The 18,398-nt window shown below is 43.2% G+C and overlaps 1 protein-coding gene across 2 annotated transcripts in view; it reads left to right on the top strand.

Annotated features, from left to right (window-relative positions):
- Window positions 1–1,293: 1,293 nt before the first annotated feature.
- Window positions 1,294–18,398, top strand: part of TBC1D9 (TBC1 domain family member 9) — a 58,109-nt gene continuing 41,004 nt past the window's right edge. For both annotated transcript variants that reach the window (XM_068402921.1, XM_068402922.1), the window contains exons 1-2: window positions 1,294–1,585; window positions 17,117–17,227. In XM_068402921.1, the coding sequence (XP_068259022.1) occupies window positions 1,459–1,585; window positions 17,117–17,227 (238 nt within the window). In that variant the 5' untranslated portion in view covers window positions 1,294–1,458. The remainder of the gene's footprint in view (window positions 1,586–17,116; window positions 17,228–18,398) is intronic.

The raw sequence follows: 18,398 nt of genomic DNA on the forward strand, positions 1-18,398 counted from the left end.
TGCCTTAGTGACAATGCCAAATATTCCCCATGGTGCAGTGGGACTGAGAGCAGTACTATCAATTTTTAAGCGTTCATCAGAGACGGTCACTTCCCTCTCCTGAACTTTTTACTGACACAGTAACAGCCCCATGACCGCTACCTCAGATGAAGAGTCATTTCTCCCATGACCTTGTGTCCATCTCCCCATGAAGAGTCATTTCTCCTATGACCGTGTGTCCATCTCCACACGAAGAGCCCTGGGTACCAGCTCCACACCAGCACTGGGTGATGAAAGGCTGAACACTACTGTGAAGCTACGGCCTGCGAATGAAAAGTTTCAGCTTGGAACAGTGTTTTAATATTTCCTTTGGGGCTTAATTTATTCATCTCAACATCTTTAATAAATCAAAGATAAGTATGTGATCAGAGAGTAACAGTTTTCTGACTAAAGGGAGGCCAGCGAATCAAACGTGGAAATTAAAATAGCGTTCAGAGCTGCGAGGGTGCCAAACATATGTTGTCTATACGTACTACTGTACCCTCTGAGTGTGCTTGGCATACCTGCCAAACGTACCAGTTTATTTTAGGGCTTTCCAGGCCCTCAAAAATTCCCCCAACTTAGGCAGCAGGCATGATGTGGCCTTCAAAAGCAGCGTTGGAGAAGGGGTACGTCAAAGGGGGCTGCAGCAGGAGGGCTGTCCCCCCGCTCCTGTGGATGGCTTCCTTCAAAGGCGAGGCCGGAGCCCAGTTTTAACGCCCCATTTTAACACCCAATTTTACAAACTCCTCTCAGCCAGGGGATGAAAAGGCCAGGTCTTTCAAGGCAGGCGGTTAACGAGGGGACGGGACGTAGCCATCTGCTCCCCAGCGACCCTGTAGATTAATACCAGTGACCGACCAACCGCCAGCCAGCGATTGCTGAACAGGCAAAGTCCCTTCGGCGCTCCGCGCTGAGGTGACGGCCCCGCTGAGCTGACGGCCCCGCTGAGCTGACAGCCGCGGCGGCGCGCACGCCGCAGCCCCGCCCCCTTTCCCGGCGCGCGGCGGCCCCACCCCACGGTGCGCGCAGGTGCAGGGAGCGCGCCCGCGCCCCGCCCCCGCCAGGCAGAGCGAGCGGCGGCGCGCGGCGGGCGGGTTCCCGCCGGCTTTGTGAGGGGAGGCGGGCGCTCGGCGGGCTGCGGGGCGCCACTGCCGGCGGGTGGCGGGGCCGGGCCGGCCGCTGATGTCACTGCTGCCCTCGGCGCTGCGGCGGGTGCTGCCGGCGCCGCCGCCGCCCCTGGTCGCTGCGGCCGCCCCTCCGCGCCCGGCGGTGGGCAGGTAGGCGGCGGGGGTATGCGGCTGCCGCCCCTCGGCCCTGCGCCCGCCGTCTTCCGCGGCGGCCGGGCATGGTGGCGTCTGATGCGGCCGGTGCGTGCGTGAGTCACCGCGCCCCGCAGGCAGCCAGCCGGTCGGGCCTGCCTTTGTCTGCGCTGGGAGCATGTGGGTGAACCCCGAGGAGGTGCTGCTGGCGAACGCCCTGTGGGTGACGGAGCGGGCCAACCCCTACTTCATCCTCCAGAGGAGGAAGGGGCACGGAGGCGATGGCGGCGGCGGGGGACTGGCCGGTAAGGGCGGCGGCGGCGGCGGCCGGGGGGGTCCCGGGGAGGGCGGGGCCGCGTTTCGCGCTGTCTCCCTCAGCAGCTCCCCCGGGGCGGCGGTGGGTCCCTCGGGGAGCGACGCCCGTGGAACCGCCGTGGGGCTGCAGGGGACACTCCCCGCTCCCCGCCGCCTTCCCGGGCGGTCCGGAGCCCCCGCGCCGTGGCGGGGGGAACCCGGCGTCCCTGCGGCGGCCGAGGGCGGCGGCGGCTGCTTCGCCCGGCGCTGTGAGGCGGCGGGGCCTTGGGCGCCGTGTCGGTGTTGAGGTGCTCGGCTGTGCGGAGCACGCTGAGGCTTCCCTGGGGATTTACGCAGGGTGAAGCTTTGTGCGGCTCATCGCAGGTGTCCGGTGCCTCCGTACACCGGGGTGTTACTTACTCACGTTCTCGGAGGATTTTATTTTTCAGCCTCTTAACACACGTTGTTTAAAATAAGACCGAGTTATAATTTACAGGTGTGTACTATGAGAACAGGTTCGCTTCGGCTTCTCCGTATTCTTCGGGATGTCCTTGTAAAGTGCATTCCCCAAATGCATTGTTTTCAACTGCTGGCAACTGGAGACACGTTTGTAGATGTGTGGATCAGATGCACCTTGGTCTCTATAATAGTGTGCATATACACTTGTCGAGACCTTTCATCATTTTTAGGCAACATATATACATTTATCTGAAATTGGAGATGCAGAACCTGATGGTGTTACCACCGGTCCTTCTTGAATTGGCAGAAAAGAGTCAAACTCTTTCTCTGGAAAGCTGTGGTTTCTTCCTTACCTGCTTGCATTGCGACTAGTTCTTTAGGCTAATCAAAATAAACGTATGGATTGCATCTATGTTTGGTTCCTGTGTATATTTAGCAGGAGATTAAGTGTTTCTTCAGCCTTTGAATGCTCTATGGACTTGTAAACAATTTATAATCTAAACTAATGCACCACTGTGAAGAGTGTTTTCATGTAGGCTCTTGAGATCTTCAGTCTTCATCAGTGTTTGGTGTTGATAAACCACCTCATTCTTGCGTGGAAAGTGACCAGCAGCCACTCCACATTGGCTGTAAATTTTTTTAATTCTTTTTTTTTAATCTTTTGAATTATGGACAGTGTTGGCAAATCCATAAAAAGCATGTCTTGCCTCAGAAGTTCACCCCTGCTATATTTACTGAGGAATTCTTTGCAGAGTGTCCTGTCATGGATTACCCCCTGGCCTCTTAAGGATTTCTTCCTCTGTCTTACTGTAGGTGGTCTGACAAGGCATTTTGTACCTTTCTGACTTTGTTAATCTTTGAATTAGAGATCATTTGAGATACCCAGTCAGTTTTCTGAACATTTCTCAGTTATTGGGGAAACATTTTGAGAAGTTGACGTTTTCTCTTCAACCTGTTTGCACAGTGCATGTATATCTAAGCCTTCTTGCAGTTGTACGTATAATAGTCTGGTTGATGATACCACTGTACAGATGGAGAGATCACTTTTGAAGATTTAGTCCTTGAGTGGGACTAGGATTCATAAATATGCACACCTTTTTGTGAAGGTCAGATAAGCTGGCAGCATTTGGTTAGGAGTTCAGTACAGAAATAGTTCTGTCTTTGCTTCTGCTTTTCCTCCCCGCACCCTTGGAATTTCAGGTTTTGTGCACTGTATCCATTATTTTAGTATGTGAATGCAGTCTGTATAGTGAATATGATTTAGAATGGCAAAGTTTTATGTGTATTTTGAAAACTGCTTTCCGTGTAGCTTTTATTAGTGTCTGTGCTTTGCCTGGAATTGCAGCTGTTGTGGCATTGAGGTAGTAGCAACAAGTAGCTAAACAATTTCTAGGGGCTTTGTTTGTTTGTATGGAGAGTGGACGCTTTTTTTCAGTATGTTGCCAGAACCATAACTAAACAAACACCCATTAGTAACATGCAGGAAGTTATTAGTGCTGGCAGTATTTAAAGGGCTGTATGGGAACTTGTCAGACCTTGCCATTTTAGAACATGAGGTTTTGATACAGTGGTCAACAAAAGGTGGGAGAGGAAGAAAGAAAGGATTGTAGAGTGTCCAGGCCGCTCCCAGCTTGGTAGGCACAGTAATAAGTGGAATTTATGATTATTTGTTTTTTCATGGGAATACTGGAATTTTACACTGGCTGTTCTAACAGCTGTGGTCTGCCCATTGAGGGCCCCGGCAGGTGAAGGAAGCCAATGGATTGTTCTTGGTAGGTAAGACTGGTTAAGAGCAAGGTATTGAGGGACCTGGCTGATCCTGAGGGTTCAGAATAAATAAATCTGCTGAAACGATCAACAGGGTACATCGTTTGCAATAATGATAGCATTTAGGGTGACCCTGGGGAAGCTCTGTAGGTGATAATGATACAGCTCTCGTGACAGAGGTGGAGGTTATCTGGTCAAAAGTAAAGAAACAGGAAAAAAAAGTACCATTTGTGGTTTCAGGGGTTTTGGCTTGTTTTCTTTTTTTCCTTAATTGCACTTTATGTAGTGGCATAATGCTGAAATTTACTCAGATACAATCTAAAAAGTTACCCACCCATGAACGTGATATAAAATTTGGCCTGGTTGCTCTGTGGGAAACCAGATTATGTGTCCTTGAAGATGGCTAGAAATATTGTACGCAAGATTTTTCACTGTGGTGCGAGTGGTCTGAATTTATATATGCAAGAGAGGACGTAAATACAGCTGTCACTCTTTTGTGATCTAACTTCTGCTGACTTGTACTCTCTCATTATTGGCTCTTGAGGTAATTTGTCTTAAGTTGTAGAATGACAATTGACTTTCAAATTGATGAGACTACGGGCTTGATGACGAGATGGCTTCGCTATGTAACTTAAGCAGTGGTTGGACAATGAGAAGCATTGATTCTCTGGCATTGCCCTCGAGTCTAGGTTTGCTGTGACACTAACCAGTCAGCAAACTGATCGGGGTTAAGTTGTAATGCCCTTCTCTCCATCGGCGAACACGTCAAGCTTCGAATTAGTGAGTCCCTAGAAGTCATCTCTGCTAACAAAATGTATGGGATTAATATTTCACTTGTGATACAGCTTCTCTACTAAGCAGTGTGGATCCATTTTTATACTGAATTAAGGCCTGGACTCTTGTAAATGATTATGTCTATGTCAGCACCAGTCGCATCAATGTGACTTTCCTTTGTAAGCGTGCCTTACTTGAAGGATTGTTTGGGTTTTGTTTTCCTTTGTAGCAAAATTAAAATGGGAAAGCCTTGTAAGCTGGATTTTAAATTGGATTTTCATAGCTGTTCTGCAAACTTGCATTATCTTGCATCACTGCATTAATCTTCCAGGACAAGACCAAAAAACATATTTTCTGCTTTAAAAGTATTTGATGGTTGGTGATATTTCTCCATAATGAAATTGTTTCGTGCCTTGCACATAATACCATGCCTGTCTTTTGCTTCTCTGTGACCCTCACTCGAGAGTTTCATCTTCCTTTTGGTCACCAACAGGGGAAAAAGTATTTTCTTTCACCTTACTAGTTTTCTCAAAGGTGCTGGATGTTTTTAGTCCTCTCTCCTTCATACCTATTCTGCATCCCTGAAGGGATACCATCCAGAGGGACCTTGACAGCCTTGAGAGGTAGGCCCGTGCGAACCAGATGAAGTTCAACAAGGCCAAGTGCAAGACCCTGCACGTGGGTTGGGGCAATCCCAAGAGCACAAATACAGGCTGGGTCGAGAATGGATTGAGAGCAGCCCTGAGGAGAAGGACTTGCAGGTGATGGTTGATGAGAAACTCAACATGAGCTGGCAATGTGCGCTTGCAGCCCAGAAAGCCAACCGTATCCTGGGCTGCATCAAAAGCAGCGTGGCCAGCAGGTTGAGGCAGGTGATTCTGCCCCTCTGCTCCGCTCTTGTGAGACCCCACCTGCAGTACTGTGTTCAGCTCTGGGGCCCCCAACATAAGAAGGACATGGAGCTGTTGGAGTGAGTCCAGAGGAGGGCCACAAAGATGATCAGAGGGCTGGAGCACCTCTCTATGAAGACAGGCTGAGAGAGTTGGGCTTCTTCAGCCTGGAGAAGAGAAGGCTCCAGGGAGGCATTATAGCAGCCTTTCAGTACCTGAAGGGCCTACAGGAAAGCTGGAGAGGGGCTTTTTACAAGGGCAAGTAGTGACAAGATGAGGGGGAACTGTTTTAAACTGAAAGAGGGTAGATTTAGATTACATATTAGGAAGAAATTCTTTACTGTGAGGGTAGTGAGACACTGGAACAGGTTGCCCAGAGAAGCTGTGGATGCCCCCTCCCTGGCAGTGTTCAAGGCCAGGTTGGATGGGGCTTTGAGCAACCTGGTCTAGTGGAAAGGTGTCCCTGCCTGTGGCAGGGGGGTTGGAAGTAGATGATCTTTAAGGTCCCTTCCAACCCAAACCATTCTATGACTCTTATGATTCCTGCTTATCAGCTCCCTTCCCTGGGCAGCCTGGTTGTTTGGCCTGTATGAAATACTTCCTTCGCCAGAGGGGTCCAGTGTGTTACATGGCAACCTGTATCACCTGAAGCAGAGGCATTTGGAGAGGACACGAGCTCAGATCTCTCCCGTCGTTTGGTCGCTGTGCCCTGCATGACCGTATTAGGTTCATGGATGTAAGGATCTTGAACATGTCATAAAGTTTATAAATAACTAGAAGGCTCATGTTTTTGTGTTATTAAGTATGTCTTGCATTCTGATGCAACAAATAGGTTAAAAAATGTCTCTTAACTGTTTTCTGCCATACTGTGGTAATGCTTGCCAAAGGGGTTTGTTTGGAAACAATATCGCAAGGAATTAGTGCGACTAATAGGTGACAGCAGAGCAATGTGTTCACTTGGAGCTTAGAGGAAGAGAGATTGAGAGTGTGGTATCATTAGCTTGTGGCTGCTGTGCTGAAGTGGGAGTTGGCCTCTTCTCCCAGGCAACTAGCGATAGGACAAGAGGACACAGCCTCAAGCTTCGCCAGGGGACGTTCAGGTTGGACATCAGGAAGAATTTCTTTACAGAAAGGGTTATTAGACATTGGAATGGGCTGCCCAGGGAGGTGGTGGAGTCACCATCTCTGGATGTGTTTAAGAAAAGACTGGACATGGCACTTAGTGCCATGGTCTAGTTGACAGGGTGGTGTCAGGGCAACGGTTGGACTCGATGATCCCTGAGGTCTCTTCCAACCTGGTTGATTCTGTGATTCTGTGATTCTGTGTGTGGAGTGGAGACAAAATTCTGAGTAATTTTGTTTAAAATGTTATTGTAAGATCTCTTTGACTCCCAAGGCAAATAAATTGTTCTCAGTTTCCAAGAACTGTTTTTAGGAGTGAGTTATTCTGCAGATAGGTTATTTATGCTTACAGCTGGGACAGTGCATGAGTGAGAGATTCAGCACAAGTTTGTAAGTCCATGAGATGTTGCCAAAGATGATTGAAATGCTTAAGCAGAAGAGAGCAGATGGAAATTTGCTGACTTGCGGTGATAAAAGAAGTTGATGAAGTACTATCTTTCCCCCCAGATATTTTTGCAGAAGGGGTTATCATGTACTTTCCACATTGGAAAGGCAGAAGGGAGAGGTTCTGAGCTTGGCTGGCTGATGCAAGCCTTCAATGTCAAATCTAATGTAATTTTTAATACTGACAGTGTTCAAACTCGGAACGCTTTTTTTGCAGCCTTGCTGGGCAGCACAATTAGTAGCTCAAATTTGGAGATAAGATTCTATCTTGCTTTCAGCCTCTCAATTCAGAGGATTGAGGAAGAGGTTACTTGAAAACCTGTTTATACTTAAGATTTAGAAAAGCTTTTAGCCAGTATATCGTCTGCCTGACGAAAGGATGGTGCATGCTTTAACAAACTTGACACTTTGTCCTCGTTGACTCAGGCAGTTGGGATTTTGCGTGTCAAACTTGGTACACTTGCATAGAAAGCATGTTCTTTCTGAATCCTGAAATACAGTGTTTATCAAAATGCATGCAGTTAGCATGACTGACATGAGTGGTCAGCCTATCCATCGGCTTTCCGTGTTCAGTTTGGCTCATGGGGTGGAAACTAGTCTCTTCTGCTCTGCTTTGTCATTTGGTGTTACACCAGATCTGCTCTGATGCTGCTGAGCTTCTCGTTAGGATCTGCTGTGGGTGTGTTTGCTTCTTCACACTAGTAGATATCCACTGCAAGAGGACATGCAGATGTCTAGGGTTGAACTGCTGTTTGAGTCTCCAGATTGACTCACCAGGCTTTCTGTTGAATTCCCAGATGCTTTCACGGGTGCTTAATTGGAAGGTGGCTCATTTCCTGCCTAATGATTCTCTTGATCTCCGGTTCTTACAGGCAACGCACTGCTGCACAGATACAGGGCCTGAGATGCCGCTTGGTGTAGCGCTGGTTTCTGTACTGTAATACTTCTCAGTCAAAGGCTTTCCTTGATGTTACTTTATCTTTTACACTTTGAGTAGTGTGACCCATCAATGCCTCTGAGCTGTCATTTGCCATTTTTGCCTTCTGACATAATGTTATTATTTGACACATGGAATTCAAGGATGGCCAGCTATTTCTCCTGAGACCTCTGTCTGTATGAAACCCTGTTGGAAATGTCACACAGGATCACAATATAGTAAGCAGTAAATGTCTAGGCCTCTTAGTAATTTTCTGCATGATACCAGAGTTTGTATTGCTTACAGGGCTTTTGGTATTAAGTCCCATGCTGAAAGGTATAGAGAAAGTAGTGCTTCTTCACATCAGTTTCCATATTTCCATCTCTCCACTGTCCAGTTATGGATCCTTGTAAGAATATATCCTATTTCACAGAGGTTTGGGCCCTTGGGTTTCAGTTAGAGTACTGTAGAATTAAAAAAGATCCCATAAGGTATGCTGGTGTATACTCTCCAATGCTTTTGAAACTTAATTAAAACATACGTATTCTCGTATGATTGTTCTTGTAAATATGTGGTATAGGCAGAATCCATTCAGCTTTCTCTGTTCTTCCCTAAGATTTGCAACCTCTACTTTTTTTAATCCTTCATAGTATCACACTGTGTATGGCTTTTTCCTGTAGTAGACAGGAGTTGTTGCTGCCACTGACTTAGCTGAAGTATGACCATAGAAGGTGTATAAAGGGCTGTAAGCGTTTGACTGAAATCTTGCTTTTCTTCAGCTCTTTGATCGCTAATCATACTTCTGATGTCGGATCAATGTTGATATTCAGTAATCTACATCTGCATTTTGCCTTTAAATCTGGTGCTGAGGTGGGCTTAGGTTCTGGAAGACTCCTTCAAAATCTTTTCCATTTGTTTTCTTTTCAAAAGAAAGGTTGTAAGTATTTTCTAGGCCTGATTTCTGATTGTTCTTTTTTTTTCTCTGAGGTTTCCAGATAGAGATGTATGAATTCCTACTACAGCAGCACTCTTAGTTTCAGCTAGTAAGTTCTTGATCTGTTTTTTGGTTCTTTTCTCACAGTCCTGTCTTGTGTTTCCCCTCTGTGTTTTCCAGTATTTTATTAGCCAAAGTTCTTGGGATTTTCTGTTCGGCGTCGTTCCTTTCCCTGGTAAAGAGCCTCCTCTGATAGCTTATTGAAGTTTGATCTATCTGCAGGTATTCAGTCAGAACAGTTAGAATTTGAACAATTTTTTTTCTGAAACTATTGCTTATTTCAGATTTAGCTTGTATTTGACCATGCTGTGCTTCAGGACTGTTCCTTGGTTCAGGCTGAATTTACTGTGTGCATTTCAATTCTCAATTTGTACCATTGATTTTCTTGGCTAGATTCAGTTTACAATAGTTTTTTGTAGTTTAGTGGTGGTGGTGGTGGTTGTTTTTTTTGTTTTGGTTTTTCCTTACAATTGCTCATACTTACTTGATTTGTTCTTTAATCTTATATAGTTTATCTGAATCTTATGTTGGTGCAGATGTAGTTGATTTAAATTTTGCTCTAGGATGAAATCTGATTTGCATATGGCACTCTGAGAGAATGGGATACTTAAAAAGAATTAGTTCTGAGTGAAATTGACTTCCCTGCTGTTTTGGTCAATGATACTTGATCATGCTTTTCATAAGTGGTTGGTTGTTTTTTTGTTTTTTGTTTTTTGTTTTTTTTACAAACTTATGAGTAAATGTTTATATTGTACTTCAAAGGCATTTATTAACTCCATCTGTATTCTTCTCACGGTTTCTCCATCATTTCAGATAGTCTGCAGTGACTGACATGTATAAAATTTATTTTCTTCAGGTGTGTGAGATTATTTGTTTGGGTTTTTTGTCCAAATACAAATTTCATCTGTGCTATAAGCCCTCACATGCCTGTAACTGTCTAGCATGTCCTGTCAGTGCTCATCTCTCTACTCAACCTTTTCCTACTTCTGCTAGTTTTTTGTTTCGGGTCAAGTCTAGTGGGTTTGTTTCTGGGAACTTACTGATGTGATGTGCTGTGTGAGTTTCTGTGCCTGGACATTTCATCACCTGCGAATTGGGCCTCTGTGGAAATAAAGGCAATTCTTTTGCTGTGTGTGTATGTATCTGTATGTAGCAGGAGTTATAGATTGTAATGCACATTCTGGTTTCCTCTCTGTTGAAGAGAAACACAGTGACATTTTACAACCTTGAAATATTTTAAATGTTGCTTATTAGATAACACTGACAGATGTGGTTACATCTTACAATGACTAGGGCTCTTCAGCTTGGCGGACGAAGTTACAAGAAGTTGTAAAAGCTGGAAGTCTAAACCCAGTCAGATTTAGGTTCAAGTTAAGATACAGACTTTTACAGGGATGGTCATGAGTTGTTTGGACACCGTGACAAGTACTGTGGCAGATGTTCAATTGCTAATCACTTTTAAGATATTTGGAACATAATCTGATTCAATCACAATTGTTAAACTTGAAGGGAGAGTGCAAGCTTTATCCTTTGTTACTGCCTTACCCTGCAGTAGCCAAGCCGGATCATCACACTGGCCCCTCCTGGGCTTTTTTTTAAAGATTAGTGGTTAGTTTTTCAGTCTTCTCTCATTTGTATTCATCAGCCTGAAGACAGAAAAAGCAAGTACTGTTTCTGTTGCTTGTCTTGCTAAAAGTCAGTAGAGTGACAGTCCTTCTTCAAAGTCAGTTTCACTGAACATGTTTGAAAGCTCCTGTGCAAAGGAAACAGTGGCTGGGCAAATCAGTGCTCTATAAAACTGTGCTGGTGGAAAGAGAGAGCAACAAAGGCAGGCATTGGGGAAGACTTAACAAATCTCAGACCTTAATTTCAGAGGAAGAATTTGTTTTTCTTGATAGCACATTACATGTCCATATAACCCACATGGGAAGACAGTTATCAAATAAGTATTTAGAGGTTATTTTGCTTTCATTTGTATGAGTGAACACCTATAAAACAGAACTGTATAACCCTCCATAAAATTCCTCCGGTGCTGTTCACAATGAAGAGGTTATTTTCATACTTTTGTGGTTACTATTACTAGGATCGGAAGTTTAACATTGTAATTATTTTTGAGTGGTGTATAATATGTACTGTTCATTGAGGCTCTCCCATGAAATGAAATCAAATAGAATAGACCCTTCCCTTCAAAAGAATTTGTCTGTAGTATTACCCTTGGAGTTCAGATTGTTGCTCTGGGTTGACTTTTGACAGACAAGTAGTTGGATGACCTCATCCTGTAATAACAAATGAGAGAGCTAATCACATAAACACATGGACTGCCTTGAGAAAGAATGGAAGGGTAATGATTCATTATGGTTACCAGGAAAAACAATAGCTTGTACTGTGCATTTTAACTATGTGTTGTTATGAGTTATTGTTTTTATAGTTCAGGAAGTAACACTTAAACTTTAGGAAGAGTTTATTCATTGTCCATGAAATCAAAGTAAAACTGGATGCTCAGGATGCAAATATGACCCTATTGATTGGGGCTTTCTCAGAAATCAGCTGATGTCTACAATTCAGATAGGTCCCTTGGATGTTTCAGGTTTATGACCGGAGCTCATTATGTGTCCATCTTTCCTTAGTGGAAAGAGAAGGGGTCATCGGCACACTTTAAATATTGGGAACCGTTGAAGCAGTATGTGTTTCATTCGGTGTTGAAATGTCACAGTGCCTGTTTTGAAAAATTCTTACTAATGACACGTGTGACACTTCAAGTTTTCCTAGTTGCGGTGTTGAGCTTATACACAAACAGGCTGCTGACATCCATGGGACTATTTGAGTGATAGCTCGTGAGCATGACTCCAAGTCTGACCTGTATTAAATCTTAGCTCTTTTGGAAGGTATACTTCTGTATTTGCTCTACAAGCTAAAAAGATGTATGCTGTTTGTTCAGGCATTTTTAAGATTAAAAATCTCTTAATGGAAGGTGCCTTGAGAGACTATCAGATAGATAGTAGATAATATTAGTGCAGAGCTGGGAGAAGGATGTGGCAGGGCAGGGCTTGGCTTTCAGGAGTCAGGTGAATAAGACGTGCTTGTGGTCTGGCAAACAGGAGGAGGAGACAGAGACCTGGGTGGCAGTATCGGGCACAACAGTGGCACCAACTGCCGAGTGACATCCTTCCAGCTCTAGGCAAGGTTTGGTGCAAGTTGCCTGTGACACTGAGGAATGGATGTACCACAGGTCACTGGTGTGTGCTAAAACCACCTCTAGTCTAAAGACTGCATGGTTAAAGCTGAACGGGAAGTGTCACTGCCTGATATTGTCCTGAGCTTTTTTATAGTGTTTGCTGTGCAACAAAACCATGGCTGCTGGTAATTTTTAAGGTCTGAAGTGTCATTATTATTTATTATCATTCATAAATAGTAAATAAATTGGCTTCAGTGTTTTAATAAGGTGCACTAGAGGTAATATATAATCCAGGTCTTCATACTTGGATATGTAATGCAGTTTAGTTTGAGAACCCTGTATATTTCAGCAGGTAAAACACTGCAGGCTCACAAACATAATCATAAGATTGCTGTGAGGGGGATTGTAGAAAGGTGATAAAGACTACTTGATCTTTGCATGTGTGTTGTTTAAATCAAAGCGTGACTTTTTGTGAAAGAGGATTACTGTTTGTCAGTAAGAAAATCATTTGTACTAAAAAAGATTGTTCATGTGTAAGGTACATAAAAGTGCTTTTCCTTTAAAAACGCCAGTAATGGGTGTTTTGCAAAGAAACTTGCAAATTCTTGTGAAAGATAAAAAAAATAATCACGAGTTATATTTGAAAAGAAAGAGGGAGGAGTATTCCTGCAGCAAAGATCTGTGCCACAGATACCCAAACAGCTGAAAACATTGTGACTTATTACAGGTATTTGAGTCCATATATTTTAAAGTGTTTGTGTTGTCAGTGGTGGTAACTTGCAGTGTACCAAGTTGATGCTACTGCAGGTTTTCCCTTGATTTCATTACTGTTTGTGGGCAAGTTGTAATCCGTCTGGACTGTAAGCTGTCTGGAAGGCTGGTTTCCAAAGAGCAGAGAGTGCGGTGGTGCTTGGAAGAGTCTTAACTGGCTGAATCGATTAGCTTAGTTTTCAAATCAAGATCACCTGCCTTTCTGCAAAATATCCTTTGGCCAGGTAGAAATCATTTGGTTTAAAGGGGGTCTGTTATGCAGGAGGTCAGGCTTCATGTGGTCATAATCCCTTCTAGCAAAAAACAGTTTGAAAATTGGTTGCTAGTGTAAGGATACAAATACAGAACATCATAATTTAATGCATGAATACAGGGTACTAATCTGTATACTTTGTGCAATGGTTATAGGGTCCCCTTCAGCTTACGACTAAATGTGAGGCACAGAGGTCAGGTAAGTAAAATGTAGTATGATTTCTTCCTTCAGCATAAATTGCATCAGGTAACTGAACCACTTTCCAGCAATACGATCCCCTCCAGTGCATTGTATGTCCTTCCAGTAACATGATGCAAGAGCAATTGCCCAGGCCCCCTAGCCAGTTGTGCCTTTGTATTCCCTGGTTTCAGCTATTACATTTCACTGCTTTTCCTCTGCCAATACCTGTATTTTACAGAAAAGAAAGAAAATATTGAACAATTTTCTGGACCTTTGCTTCAGAATTCAAGTTTGCAAAAGAGGAATCTGACTTTATTCAAGAAGTTGTATCAAACAAAATGAAGGCATTATCCCTCCCTTTCTCCTCCTGCCCCTGTGTATAGGTATGGTTACTCTAGATGTTTGGCATGTGTGTCCGATGGGACTGTTCCTCGGTACGAGGTTACTTGTGCTTGAGTGCCTTCAGGATCGGGGCTGTCATCAGTTAGCCGGACGCTAATCCCACAAACTTTAACACGTGCTTTAAATGTTTGCTCATGGACACTGCTCACTTGAACAAGAGCTTGCCGATTGAGTATTCTTACATTGGGAAGGCCTTCCCTTATTTCACTATGTAGTCAGAAACCTGATGAAATAATGGGAAAAAAATTTGCAATCGATACAGTCACATGATTTGATGCCTGGATAATTCACTGGCTCTTGCCCAAGGACCAGTCTAATCTAAGGAATATGATTCCTTGTCATCTGTTCTGTTTCTATAGAAACTTTTGGTTACTTATTTCTTAACCATGTCTCAAAAGGTACTTGCTTTATGAAGGATTAATGAACAGTATTAAAATAAGTCGGTGTTTTGGTTTTTTTAATTTTATTATGATCATTTCATGCAGAAATTCCTCAAAGAGATTATCAGTTTGAACTGCTGTGATTTCGTTCTGGTTGCATCACATGTCTGCATTACAAAAAAACCAACTCACAAACACCCAAACCCAAAAAAACAACACTGACCTACAATGCAAAATGGAACAGTTCCTGAAGGACAGCAGTCAGGAGCAGTTGCATGATTCCAAGAGTAAATATTAATTGGGGGGTTGGAACTAGATGATCTTTAAGGTCTCTTCCAACCCAAACCATTCTATGATTCTATATAAGAACACATAAATTGTTTTTTAAATATCGCATGTATCATCTATCGAAACAGCTATTTCATGATATAAGTAAAATTTTACTGATAAACTGTCTGTTGCAATTACCTTGTAAGCTAGACTTTGAATTTCCATGGGGTCTTCTGAGTTCTGTGAATTTTCTTCTTTTAACCCCACTGTGTAGATATTTCTACAACCTGTTTCCATTGCTGAAAAGGCACTGGGCAACTCCTCCTTACTGCACCAGTGGAAAGTATTCTTTCTTTTCTTTTCCTTACCTACCTCCCATCTGTGTCAGTGCTGGCTAGTCTCTTTTGATTTTTTTTTTTTTAATAGCGCTCTCCACATTGCTTGAATACACTGCTCTATCTGACAGTGTTTCTGCTTGGTGGGACAGGGGCATGTTCCTCTCTTATGTCCCATATCTCAGGGAGAAGGAGGTAGGATAGGAAGCTCCTCTTAGCTTGATGTTGTTGCACAAGTCAGTGGGTTTGTTCTGGCTCCCTGACCTTACTTCGGTATCCCATTTTTTACAGCTGCAGCGCCGGCCTAGAACTAGTGGCAGAATTGGTTGGCAGGACCACCCACACACCAACAGATTTGGAAATGCAGCAGGAAGAAAGAAACAAGCATATTTTTAAAGATTACAGGGACTTAACAGTGTATCTGTACCTCAGAGAAGATTACATTTGGCCAGCATACAACTTTATTTAGATATTACATCATGCCTATTGCATATTTAGTACTGTCAGTAGGCATGTGAGGCTGCGAAGCATGAGGAATCTTTGGCATAAGCCCTGCTACATGTTTGCAGCAAACCGAGATGATTAACGCAGTGTAGTGTCTGGCTTGGTCTGCACTCCAGTTGAGCAATACTCTTGAGCTCACCAGCAGCTTTAAGCATTGGAGGATCTTTGCCCATGTTTGAAGCATATATGTGCTTTCTGGACCAGGGCCATACTGGTTTTGTGAAGCTAGAGTGGAGAGTATATTTCACAGAAAAAAAAAGTTTAAAGGAACATTATAACCTACTTCAGTCTCCTGAGTTTGAAAGGAGTCAAGATGTATCAAGGAGGGCTGGTGGAGGATTGATCAGAGGCAGCTTGTCAGTGCACACCAGTAATCAAAATGCATGAGATGAGGGTTTAAGATGGCAATAGGAACAACTAAGCTAGTTAGTTAGACTAATGAATATTGGGATATTTTACATTAATGTTTTATGTTCATATCCTGTAATCAGCAGATAGCTCTCTTAACACTGCTTACTAATGACTTGATGTTGTGTTCAGACTTGTTTCTCATGTATTTCGGTATTCTTGCATTAAAAAGTGGTGGATATTAATGCATTGGGCAGGAAGAGATTACATTTGATCCTGCCTGTGAAGATCTGTATGAAACAAAATACAAATGAAAAACATAGAATGGGGGAATATGGAATCACTGATAAGTGGGGTATTTCCAAATATCAGTTTCAGTTCAGATTTAAGGGATCTACTAAGATGGAAAATGGGTAGTGCTTTTATGTCTTTGTGATGCATAAAGCAAATCTGAAAGAAGAACAGCAGTGAGGGAAACAGTCTTCTGTACCAGTTATGGCAGTACAGAATGAGGAACTAATAAAACAATGACAGTAAAAGGTGAAAACAGCCACTTGAAGGGAGAAGAGGGTTTTAACGGGAGTGTTTTAGAATGTTTTTTGGTGCATGCAGTTTATTTCAGCTGTTTAAAAAACCCTAATTTCTACCCCAATAAATATTTACAGAAAAAAAAAAATCTTTAAAAGTTCATCCATCTGTTTTCAATATGTGAATTTGCTGAGAACTTCAACATGAGAATTTAAATCTTATATCTCTGCAGGGGAGATAAAAATTCTTTGTGGAGGTGAAAAGGGGGAAAAATTTTACTCTTTTAAAAATAAATAGGGCTTCTTGTGGGAGAGGGTTTGGAGGGGGTACAGTTTAGTTTTGTGTGCAATTTCTTATTAAAATAGGATCTAGAATTAGTGGAAATATAGTTAAGAATTATTGGTAGCATTTGGTATGCAGCTGTTGATGCCCCCCTCAGTAGCAAAGAATTTTCAAAGGTACTTGGGGAAAACAATATGACTTTGTCTTTCAGTATCGTTTCAGCTGAAAACCAGCTTGACTGTTAGGCGTTTTGATCCTTTCTACCCTAAAGAATAAGGTCATTAAGTAGCATAATTATTTTTGCTGGAAGTCTTAACTTTTTCTAGCTGACGTTTGAGTTTTGAACCCTTCTAGGGTGTATTGTCTGGCGCTTTTGTTGGTGTGGTGGGGTTTTTTTGTTGTTGTTGTTTTGTTCCTCCCCCCAGAGCTCCAACAGTAAACACATGAAAGAACTAAATAACTTCTAAACATGGTTTTATAAAACAGCTGTCTTCTGCTTTGCTTCAATTCATCTGCCTTTCCGCTAGAATCAATGTATATTTAAGAGAAGTCTTGTTGAAACTGAAGATTTTTCCCTATCAAGTCACTTTCCATCTTTACAACATGAGGCAACAAGTGTGGGGATGAATACATAGGTCTACATTTTGCTGTGGAGGGTGAAATGGAAAAGGGGGGGCCACAGAACCCCCTCCTGTGGGATCTTGGATTATCCATCACTATGTATTCATCAGAATTTCCTGTTCCATAGGTCTCCTTGTGGGTACACTTGATGTCGTGTTGGACTCCAGTGCCAGAGTGGCACCATATCGAATCCTGTACCAAGCACCAGACTCCTTGGTCTATTGGACTATTGCCTGTGGTAAGGACAAACATGCTAACATGTGGTTTTTTATTCTTCCTGGATACTGTGCCACATAACTAATAGAGCATCCTGCCTGCTGAGTACAGTCATTTCAGGACAAATAAATGGGTCAGGATGAAAACCTGCTCTAGTGGTTAAATTAAGAAGCTCCAAAGCTTCTAATACTCAGACGTTGAATGCCAGCATGTGTGTGTGTGTGTTATGCACAATGACTGAGTAAAACCAGAAATGGCCATGGAGCAGGGACAGCAGCCTCTGTTGTTTCCCACCCTTCATCTCCCAAAGACGTCCCCAGACAAGCAGTCTCGTATCCATCCCTCCTCCTTGCATGTTCTTCTTCATGCCCATGGCTCACTCGTACAGCACTTCCTATAGGAAGTGCAGCATTCCTGCGTGATGGGGTATCTCTAAAGAGTATGGCAGGTGGAGTACCTGGGTTATAGCCTGCAAATTATCCAGACAGGGCACCTGGCTTCCCTTGAAATGGACACTGGGAAGATAGCGCAACCCCACCTCTCACCTGAGTACTGAATATCGGTATGGCATCTCCTGGGTAGTGAGCTCAGTCTCCTCCAGGATAAATACCGTCTAGATCCCAGGGACGCCTGCCTCCTGGACGTTTATTTCAGACAGTGTCTTGACCTTCTAAATATGATATACTTAGAAATTCAACAAGATGGTAGCTAGGTTAGAGTTAAATGCAGAAGTGTGTGTTCTTACATAGATGCAACAGCTCTTAAGAGTTTTGGTCTTTAAGGCTCAAACTTTGACAGATCTAACCATAAGACTTTCTTCTGTCATTATAGTAGTTGGCAAAATCAAAGAAGTTGATATTTTGATACATTAAATAGGATTTTTGCATGAAATCAGATCCTGTAAATACTAAATGTTTATTTCTGTGGTCAGGTACCTGTTCCAAGTAGCATAAAGCAGTATGTAGTTAGTCTCTGGTTCTGTTCGCTGGCTATGAAAAGTGTCCGAAGCTGAATGCAGAAGGTCGAGGTTATTTAGCTTTGATTGGCCAAGCTTGTAAGGTCAGATCCTCAGTTTAATAGTATTGCTTTTCAGTCTTAGCAAGTGGGAACTTTTGAATGCAACTCCTCTAGCTCTAAGGTTTCAAACACTGTTTTAGGCAGCAGCCAGAATTCTGTTCATTTGAAAGAAAACT

Source organism: Nyctibius grandis, chromosome 6 (assembly GCF_013368605.1).
Source record: "Nyctibius grandis isolate bNycGra1 chromosome 6, bNycGra1.pri, whole genome shotgun sequence".
Taxonomy (NCBI): Eukaryota; Metazoa; Chordata; class Aves; order Nyctibiiformes; family Nyctibiidae; genus Nyctibius; species Nyctibius grandis.